This window comes from Oncorhynchus mykiss, chromosome 22, assembly GCF_013265735.2.
Source record: "Oncorhynchus mykiss isolate Arlee chromosome 22, USDA_OmykA_1.1, whole genome shotgun sequence".
Classification (NCBI taxonomy): domain Eukaryota; kingdom Metazoa; phylum Chordata; class Actinopteri; order Salmoniformes; family Salmonidae; genus Oncorhynchus; species Oncorhynchus mykiss.
The window spans coordinates 51,797,656-51,810,125 of NC_048586.1; the positions used below are offsets into that span (position 1 = coordinate 51,797,656).

Sequence of the window (12,470 nt, forward strand, 5' to 3'; positions counted from 1 at the left end):
TGATGATGTAGTACCATGACCAGACTAAACTATTAGATGATGATGTAGTACCATGACCAGACTAAACTATTAGATGATGATGATGTAGTACCATGACCAGACTAAACTATTAGATGATGATGATGTAGTACCATGACCAGACTAAACTATTAGATGATGATGATGTAGTACCATGACCAGACTAAACTATTAGATGATGATGTAGTACCATGACCAGACTAAACTATTAGATGTTGATGTAGTACCATGACCAGACTAAACTATTAGATGATGTAGTACCATGACCAGACTAAACTATTAGATGTTGATGATGTAGTACCATGACCAGACTAAACTATCAGATGATGATGTAGTACCATGACCAGACTAAACTATTAGATGATGATGTAGTACCATGACCAGACTAAACTATTAGATGATGATGTAGTACCATGACCAGACTAAACTATTAGATGATGTAGTACCATGACCAGACTAATCTATTAGATGATGATGTAGTACCATGACCAGACTAAACTTTTAGATGATGTAGTACCATGACCAGACTAAACTATTAGATGATGATGTAGTACCATGACCAGACTAAACTATTAGATGATGATGTAGTACCATGACCAGACTAAACTATTAGATGATGATGATGTAGTACCATGACCAGACTAAACTATTAGATGATGTAGTACCATGACCAGACTAAACTATTAGATATGTAGTACCATGACCAGACTAAACTATTAGATGATGATTATGTAGTACCATGACCAGACTAAACTATTAGATGATGATGATGTAGTACCATGACCAGACTAAACTATTAGATGATGTAGTACCATGACCAGACTAAACTATTAGATATGTAGTACCATGACCAGACTAAACTATTAGATGATGATTATGTAGTACCATGACCAGACTAAACTATTAGATGATGATGTAGTACCATGACCAGACTAAACTATTAGATGATGTAGTACCATGACCAGACTAAACTATTAGATGATGTAGTACCATGACCAGACTAAACTATTAGATGATGATGATGTAGTACCATGACCAGACTAAACTATTAGATGATGATGATATAGTACCATGACCAGACTAAACTGTTAGATGATGATGTAGTTCCATGACCAGACTAAACTATTAGATGATGTAGTACCATGACCAGACTAAACTATTAGATGTTGATGTAGTACCATGACCAGACTAAACTATTAGATGTTGATGTAGTACCATGACCAGACTAAACTATTAGATGATGTAGTACCATGACCAGACTAAACTATTAGATTATGTAGTACCATGACCAGACTAAACTATTAGATGATGTAGTACCATGACCAGACTAAACTGTTAGATGATGATGTAGTACCATGACCAGACTAAACTATTAGATGATGATGTAGTACCATGACCAGACTAAACTATTAGATGATGATGTAGTACCATGACCAGACTAAACTATTAGATGATGATTATGTAGTACCATGACCAGACTAAACTATTAGGTGTTGATGTAGTACCATGACCAGACTAAACTATTAGATGATGTAGTACCATGACCAGACTAAACTGTTAGATGATGATGTAGTTCCATGACCAGACTAAACTATTAGATGATGATGTAGTACCATGACCAGACTAAACTATTAGATGATGATGTAGTACCATGACCAGACTAAACTATTAGATGATGTAGTACCATGACCAGACTAATCTATTAGATGATGATGTAGTACCATGACCAGACTAAGCTTTTAGATGATGTAGTACCATGACCAGACTAAACTATTAGATGATGATGTAGTACCATGACCAGACTAAACTATTAGATGATGATGTAGTACCATGACCAGACTAAACTATTAGATGATGATGATGTAGTACCATGACCAGACTAAACTATTAGATGATGTAGTACCATGACCAGACTAAACTATTAGATATGTAGTACCATGACCAGACTAAACTATTAGATGATGATTATGTAGTACCATGACCAGACTAAACTATTAGATGATGATGTAGTACCATGACCAGACTAAACTATTAGATGATGATGATGTAGTACCATGACCAGACTAAACTATTAGATGATGTAGTAGTACCATGACCAGACTAAACTATTAGATATGTAGTACCATGACCAGACTAAACTATTAGATGATGATGTAGTACCATGACCAGACTAAACTATTAGATGATGTAGTACCATGACCAGACTAAACTATTAGATGATGTAGTACCATGACCAGACTAAACTATTAGATGATGATGATGTAGTACCATGACCAGACTAAACTATTAGATGATGATGATATAGTACCATGACCAGACTAAACTGTTAGATGATGATGTAGTTCCATGACCAGACTAAACTATTAGATGATGTAGTACCATGACCAGACTAAACTATTAGATGTTGATGTAGTACCATGACCAGACTAAACTATTAGATGTTGATGTAGTACCATGACCAGACTAAACTATTAGATGATGTAGTACCATGACCAGACTAAACTATTAGATTATGTAGTACCATGACCAGACTAAACTATTAGATGATGTAGTACCATGACCAGACTAAACTATTAGATGATGATGTAGTACCATGACCAGACTAAACTATTAGATGATGATGTAGTACCATGACCAGACTAAACTATTAGATGATGATTATGTAGTACCATGACCAGACTAAACTATTAGGTGTTTATGTAGTACCATGACCAGACTAAACTATTAGATGATGTAGTACCATGACCAGACTAAACTGTTAGATGATGATGTAGTTCCATGACCAGACTAAACTATTAGATGATGTAGTACCATGACCAGACTAAACTATTAGATGTTGATGTAGTACCATGACCAGACTAAACTATTAGATGTTGATGTAGTACCATGACCAGACTAAACTATTAGATGATGTAGTACCATGACCAGACTAAACTATTAGATGATGTAGTACCATGACCAGACTAAACTATTAGATGATGATGTAGTACCATGACCAGACTAAACTGTTAGATGATGATGTAGTACCATGACCAGACTAAACTATTAGATGATGATGTAGTACCATGACCAGACTAAACTATTAGATGATGATGTAGTACCATGACCAGACTAAACTATTAGATGATGATTATGTAGTACCATGACCAGACTAAACTATTAGGTGTTGATGTAGTACCATGACCAGACTAAACTATTAGATGATGTAGTACCATGACCAGACTAAACTATTAGATGATGATGTAGTACCATGACCAGACTAAACTATTATATGATGATGTAGTACCATGACCAGACTAAACTATTAGATGATGATGTAGTTCCATGACCAGACTAAACTATTAGATGATGATGTAGTTCCATGACCAGACTAAACTATTATATGATGATGTAGTACCATGACCAGACTAAACTATTAGATGATGTAGTACCATGACCAGACTAAACTATTAGATGATGATGTATTTCCATGACCAGACTAAACTATTAGATGATGATGTAGTTCCATGACCAGACTAAACTATTAGATATGTAGTACCATGACCAGACTAAACTATTAGATGATGATTATGTAGTACCATGACCAGACTAAACTATTAGATGATGATGTAGTACCATGACCAGACTAAACTATTAGATGATGATGATGTAGTACCATGACCAGACTAAACTATTAGATGATGTAGTACCATGACCAGACTAAACTATTAGATATGTAGTACCATGACCAGACTAAACTATTAGATGATGATTATGTAGTACCATGACCAGACTAAACTATTAGATGATGATGTAGTACCATGACCAGACTAAACTATTAGATGATGATGATGTAGTACCATGACCAGACTAAACTATTAGATGATGTAGTACCATGACCAGACTAAACTATTAGATATGTAGTACCATGACCAGACTAAACTATTAGATGATGATTATGTAGTACCATGACCAGACTAAACTATTAGATGATGATGTAGTACCATGACCAGACTAAACTATTAGATGATGTAGTACCATGACCAGACTAAACTATTAGATGATGTAGTACCATGACCAGACTAAACTATTAGATGATGATGATGTAGTACCATGACCAGACTAAACTATTAGATGATGATGATATAGTACCATGACCAGACTAAACTGTTAGATGATGATGTAGTTCCATGACCAGACTAAACTATTAGATGATGTAGTACCATGACCAGACTAAACTATTAGATGTTGATGTAGTACCATGACCAGACTAAACTATTAGATGTTGATGTAGTACCATGACCAGACTAAACTATTAGATGATGTAGTACCATGACCAGAATAAACTATTAGATTATGTAGTACCATGACCAGACTAAACTATTAGATGATGTAGTACCATGACCAGACTAAACTGTTAGATGATGATGTAGTACCATGACCAGACTAAACTATTAGATGATGATGTAGTACCATGACCAGACTAAACTATTAGATGATGATGTAGTACCATGACCAGACTAAACTATTAGATGATGATTATGTAGTACCATGACCAGACTAAACTATTAGGTGTTGATGTAGTACCATGACCAGACTAAACTATTAGATGATGTAGTACCATGACCAGACTAAACTGTTAGATGATGATGTAGTTCCATGACCAGACTAAACTATTAGATGATGTAGTACCATGACCAGACTAAACTATTAGATGTTGATGTAGTACCATGACCAGACTAAACTATTAGATGTTGATGTAGTACCATGACCAGACTAAACTATTAGATGATGTAGTACCATGACCAGACTAAACTATTAGATGATGTAGTACCATGACCAGACTAAACTATTAGATGATGATGTAGTACCATGACCAGACTAAACTGTTAGATGATGATGTAGTACCATGACCAGACTAAACTATTAGATGATGATGTAGTACCATGACCAGACTAAACTATTAGATGATGATGTAGTACCATGACCAGACTAAACTATTAGATGATGATTATGTAGTACCATGACCAGACTAAACTATTAGGTGTTGATGTAGTACCATGACCAGACTAAACTATTAGATGATGTAGTACCATGACCAGACTAAACTATTAGATGATGATGTAGTACCATGACCAGACTAAACTATTATATGATGATGTAGTACCATGACCAGACTAAACTATTAGATGATGATGTAGTTCCATGACCAGACTAAACTATTAGATGATGATATAGTACCATGACCAGACTAAACTATTAGATGATGTAGTACCATGACCAGACTAAACTATTAGATGATGATGTAGTACCATGACCAGACTAAACTATTAGATGATGATGTAGTACCATGACCAGACTAAACTATTAGATGATGATGATGTAGTACCATGACCAGACTAAACTATTAGATGATGATGATGTAGTACCATGACCAGACTAAACTATTAGATGATGATGATGTAGTACCATGACCAGACTAAACTATTAGATGATGATGTAGTACCATGACCAGACTAAACTATTAGATGTTGATGTAGTACCATGACCAGACTAAACTATTAGATGATGTAGTACCATGACCAGACTAAACTATTAGATGTTGATGATGTAGTACCATGACCAGACTAAACTATTAGATGATGATGTAGTACCATGACCAGACTAAACTATTAGATGATGATGTAGTACCATGACCAGACTAAACTATTAGATGATGTAGTACCATGACCAGACTAATCTATTAGATGATGATGTAGTACCATGACCAGACTAAACTTTTAGATGATGTAGTACCATGACCAGACTAAACTATTAGATGATGATGTAGTACCATGACCAGACTAAACTATTAGATGATGATGTAGTACCATGACCAGACTAAACTATTAGATGATGATGATGTAGTACCATGACCAGACTAAACTATTAGATGATGTAGTACCATGACCAGACTAAACTATTAGATATGTAGTACCATGACCAGACTAAACTATTAGATGATGATGTAGTTCCATGACCAGACTAAACTATTAGATGATGTAGTACCATGACCAGACTAAACTATTAGATGATGTAGTACCATGACCAGACTAAACTATTAGATGATGATGATGTAGTACCATGACCAGACTAAACTATTAGATGATGATGATATAGTACCATGACCAGACTAAACTATTAGATGTTGATGTAGTACCATGACCAGACTAAACTATTAGATGTTGATGTAGTACCATGACCAGACTAAACTATTAGATGATGTAGTACCATGACCAGACTAAACTATTAGATTATGTAGTACCATGACCAGACTAAACTATTAGATGATGTAGTACCATGACCAGACTAAACTGTTAGATGATGATGTAGTACCATGACCAGACTAAACTATTAGATGATGATGTAGTACCATGACCAGACTAAACTATTAGATGATGATGTAGTACCATGACCAGACTAAACTATTAGATGATGATTATGTAGTACCATGACCAGACTAAACTATTAGGTGTTGATGTAGTACCATGACCAGACTAAACTATTAGATGATGTAGTACCATGACCAGACTAAACTGTTAGATGATGATGTAGTTCCATGACCAGACTAAACTATTAGATGATGTAGTACCATGACCAGACTAAACTATTAGATGTTGATGTAGTACCATGACCAGACTAAACTATTAGATGTTGATGTAGTACCATGACCAGACTAAACTATTAGATGATGTAGTACCATGACCAGACTAAACTATTAGATGATGTAGTACCATGACCAGACTAAACTATTAGATGATGATGTAGTACCATGACCAGACTAAACTATTAGATGATGATGTAGTACCATGACCAGACTAAACTATTAGATGATGATGTAGTACCATGACCAGACTAAACTATTAGATGATGATTATGTAGTACCATGACCAGACTAAACTATTAGGTGTTGATGTAGTACCATGACCAGACTAAACTATTATATGATGATGTAGTACCATGACCAGACTAAACTATTAGATGATGATGTAGTACCATGACCAGACTAAACTATTAGATGATGATTATGTAGTACCATGACCAGACTAAACTATTAGGTGTTGATGTAGTACCATGACCAGACTAAACTATTATATGATGATGTAGTACCATGACCAGACTAAACTATTAGATGATGATGTAGTACCATGACCAGACTAAACTATTAGATGATGATGTAGTACCATGACCAGACTAAACTATTAGATGATGATGTAGTACCATGACCAGACTAAACTATTAGATGATGATTATGTAGTACCATGACCAGACTAAACTATTAGATGATGATGTAGTACCATGACCAGACTAAACTATTATATGATGATGTAGTACCATGACCAGACTAAACTATTAGATGATGATGTAGTTCCATGACCAGACTAAACTATTAGATGATGATGTAGTTCCATGACCAGACTAAACTATTATATGATGATGTAGTACCATGACCAGACTAAACTATAAGATGATGATGTAGTACCATGACCAGACTAAACTATTAGATGATGATGTATTTCCATGACCAGACTAAACTATTAGATGATGATGTAGTTCCATGACCAGACTAAACTATTATATGATGATGTAGTACCATGACCAGACTAAACTATAAGATGATGATGTAGTACCATGACCAGACTAAACTATTAGATGATGTAGTACCATGACCAGACTAAACTGTTAGATGATGTAGTACCATGACCAGACTAAACTATAAGATGATGATGTAGTACCATGACCAGACTAAACTATTAGATGATGATGTAGTACCATGACCAGACTAAACTATTAGATGATGATGTAGTTCCATGACCAGACTAAACTATTATATGATGATGTAGTACCATGACCAGACTAAACTATTAGATGATGATGTAGTACCATGACCAGACTAAACTATTAGATGATGATGTATTTCCATGACCAGACTAAACTATTAGATGATGATGTAGTTCCATGACCAGACTAAACTATTATATGATGATGTAGTACCATGACCAGACTAAACTATAAGATGATGACGTAGTACCATGACCAGACTAAACTATTAGATGATGATGTAGTACCATGACCAGACTAAACTATTAGATGATGTAGTACCATGACCAGACTAAACTGTTAGATGATGTAGTACCATGACCAGACTAAACTATAAGATGATGATGTAGTACCATGACCAGACTAAACTATTAGATGATGATGTAGTACCATGACCAGACTAAACTATTAGATGATGATGATGTAGTACCATGACCAGACTAAACTATTAGATGATGTAGTACCATGACCAGACTAAACTATTAGATGATGATGTAGTACCATGACCAGACTAAACTATTAGATGATGATGTAGTACCATGACCAGACTAAACTATTAGATGATGATGATGTAGTACCATGACCAGACTAAACTATTAGATGATGATGATGTAGTACCATGACCAGACTAAACTATTAGATGATGATGATGTAGTACCATGACCAGACTAAACTATTAGATGATGATGTAGTACCATGACCAGACTAAACTATTAGATGTTGATGTAGTACCATGACCAGACTAAACTATTAGATGATGTAGTACCATGACCAGACTAAACTATTAGATGTTGATGATGTAGTACCATGACCAGACTAAACTATTAGATGATGATGTAGTACCATGACCAGACTAAACTATTAGATGATGATGTAGTACCATGACCAGACTAAACTATTAGATGATGATGTAGTACCATGACCAGACTAAACTATTAGATGATGTAGTACCATGACCAGACTAATCTATTAGATGATGATGTAGTACCATGACCAGACTAAACTTTTAGATGATGTAGTACCATGACCAGACTAAACTATTAGATGATGATGTAGTACCATGACCAGACTAAACTATTAGATGATGATGTAGTACCATGACCAGACTAAACTATTAGATGATGATGATGTAGTACCATGACCAGACTAAACTATTAGATGATGTAGTACCATGACCAGACTAAACTATTAGATATGTAGTACCATGACCAGACTAAACTATTAGATGATGATTATGTAGTACCATGACCAGACTAAACTATTAGATGATGATGTAGTACCATGACCAGACTAAACTATTAGATGATGTAGTACCATGACCAGACTAAACTATTAGATGATGATGTAGTACCATGACCAGACTAAACTATTAGATGATGTAGTACCATGACCAGACTAAACTATTAGATGATGATGATGTAGTACCATGACCAGACTAAACTATTAGATGATGTAGTACCATGACCAGACTAAACTATTAGATATGTAGTACCATGACCAGACTAAACTATTAGATGATGATTATGTAGTACCATGACCAGACTAAACTATTAGATGATGATGTAGTACCATGACCAGACTAAACTATTAGATGATGTAGTACCATGACCAGACTAAACTATTAGATGATGTAGTACCATGACCAGACTAAACTATTAGATGATGATGTAGTACCATGACCAGACTAAACTATTAGATGATGATTATGTAGTACCATGACCAGACTAAACTATTAGATGATGTAGTACCATGACCAGACTAAACTATTAAATGATGATGATGTAGTACCATGACCAGACTAAACTATTAGATGATGATGATGTAGTACCATGACCAGTCTAAACTATTAGATGATGTAGTACCATGACCAGACTAAACTATTAGATAATGATGTAGTACCATGACCAGACTAAACTATTAGATGATGTAGTACCATGACCAGACTAAACTATTAGATAATGATGTAGTACCATGACCAGACTAAACTATTAGATGATGTAGTACCATGACCAGACTAAACTATTAGATGATGTAGTACCATGACCAGACTAAACTATTAGATGATGTAGTACCATGACCAGACTAAACTATTAGATGATGTAGTACCATGACCAGACTAAACTATTAGATGTTGATGTAGTACCATGACCAGACTAAACTATTAGATGATGATGTAGTACCATGACCAGACTAAACTATTAGATGATGTAGTACCATGACCAGACTAAACTATTAGATGATGTAGTACCATGACCAGACTAAACTATTAGATGATGATGTAGTACCATGACCAGACTAAACTATTAGATGATGATTATGTAGTACCATGACCAGACTAAACTATTAGATGATGTAGTACCATGACCAGACTAAACTATTAGATGATGTAGTACCATGACCAGACTAAACTATTAGATGATGATTATGTAGTACCATGACCAGACTAAACTATTAGATGATGTAGTACCATGACCAGACTAAACTATTAGATGATGTAGTACCATGACCAGTCTAAACTATTAGATGATAATGTAGTACCATGACCAGACTAAACTATTAGATGATGATGTAGTACCATGACCAGACTAAACTATTAGATGATGTAGTACCATGACCAGACTAAACTATTAGATGATGTAGTACCATGACCAGACTAACCTGTTAGATGATGTAGTACCATGACCAGACTAAACTATTAGATGATGATGTAGTACCATGACCAGACTAAACTATTAGATGATGATGTAGTACCATGACCAGACTAAACTATTAGATGATGATGTAGTACCATGACCAGACTAAACTATTAGATGATGATGTAGTACCATGACCAGACTAAACTATTAGATAATGATGTAGTACCATGACCAGACTAAACTATTAGATGATGATGTAGTACCATGACCAGACTAAACTATTAGATGATGATGATGTAGTACCATGACCAGACTAAACTATTAGATGATGATGATGTAGTACCATGACCAGACTAAACTATTAGATGATGATGATGTAGTACCATGACCAGACTAAACTATTAGATGTTGATGTAGTACCATGACCAGACTAAACTATTAGATGATGATTATGTAGTACCATGACCAGACTAAACTATTAGGTGTTGATGTAGTACCATGACCAGACTAAACTATTAGATTATGTAGTACCATGACCAGACTAAACTATTAGATTATGTAGTACCATGACCAGACTAAACTATTAGGTGTTGATGTAGTACCATGACCAGACTAAACTATTAGATTATGTAGTACCATGACCAGACTAAACTATTAGATGATGTAGTACCATGACCAGACTAAACTATTAGATGATGATGATGTAGTACCATGACCAGACTAAACTATTAGATGATGTAGTACCATGACCAGACTAAACTATTAGATATGTAGTACCATGACCAGACTAAACTATTAGATGATGATGTAGTACCAAGACCAGACTAAACTATTAGATGATGATGTAGTACCATGACCAGACTAAACTATTAGATGATGATGATGTAGTACCATGACCAGACTAAACTATTAGATATCTAGTACCATGACCAGACTAAACTATTAGATGATGATGATGTAGTTCCATGACCAGACTAAACTATTAGATGATGATGTAGTACCATGACCAGACTAAACTATTAGATGATGATGATGTAGTACCATGACCAGACTAAACTATTAGATGATGATGTAGTACCATGACCAGACTAAACTATTAGATGATGATGTAGTACCATGACCAGACTAAACTATTAGATGATGTAGTACCATGACCAGACTAAACTATTAGATGATGATGATGTAGTACCATGACCAGACTAAACTGTTAGATGATAATGTATTACCATGACCAGACTAAACTATTAGATGTTGATGATGTAGTACCATGACCAGACTAAACTATTAGATGATGATGATGTAGTACCATGACCAGACTAAACTATTAGATGATGTAGTACCATGACCAGACTAAACTATTAGATGTTGATGATGTAGTACCATGACCAGACTAAACTATTAGATGTTGATGATGTAGTACCATGACCAGACAAATCTCCTGTGTGTTCCAGGTGAACTCTGAGTTCTACACGGGGTGGCTGGACCACTGGGGGGACCAGCATGCTCAGGTGGACACCCAGAAGGTCAGCAGGATGCTGGGGGAGATGCTCAGCATTGGGGCCAGCGTCAACATGTAGGTCCTCGAACCCTCTGTGTATGATAGAAGTGCCAAAGGTTTCATAAAAAAGGCAAATGTTTTAGCCATTCACTGATGAGACACTGAAAATAATGTGATTGGTAAGGTGTTGTAGTAAGGAACAATGTGATTGGTAAGGTGCCGTAGTAAGGAACAATGTGATTGGTAAGGTGCCGTAGTAAGGAACAATGTGATTGGTAAGGTGCCGTAGTAAGGAACAATGTGATTGGTAAGGTGCCGTAGTAAGGAACAATGTGATTGGTAAGGTGTTGTAGTAAGGAACAATGTGATTGGTAAGGTGCCGTAGTAAGGAACAATGTGATTGGTAAGGTGCCGTAGTAAGGAACAATGTGTTTGGTAAGGAGCCGTAGTAAGGAACAATGTGATTGGTAAGGAGCCGT

General features: G+C 35.4%; 1 protein-coding gene across 2 annotated transcripts in view; it reads left to right on the forward strand.

Moving 5' to 3' along the window:
• Positions 1 to 12,470, forward strand: part of glb1l (galactosidase, beta 1-like) — a 95,589-nt gene that overhangs the window by 64,845 nt on the left and 18,274 nt on the right. For both annotated transcript variants that reach the window (XM_036959520.1, XM_036959521.1), the window contains one exon: positions 11,945 to 12,066. In XM_036959520.1, the coding sequence (XP_036815415.1) occupies positions 11,945 to 12,066 (122 nt within the window). The remainder of the gene's footprint in view (positions 1 to 11,944; positions 12,067 to 12,470) is intronic.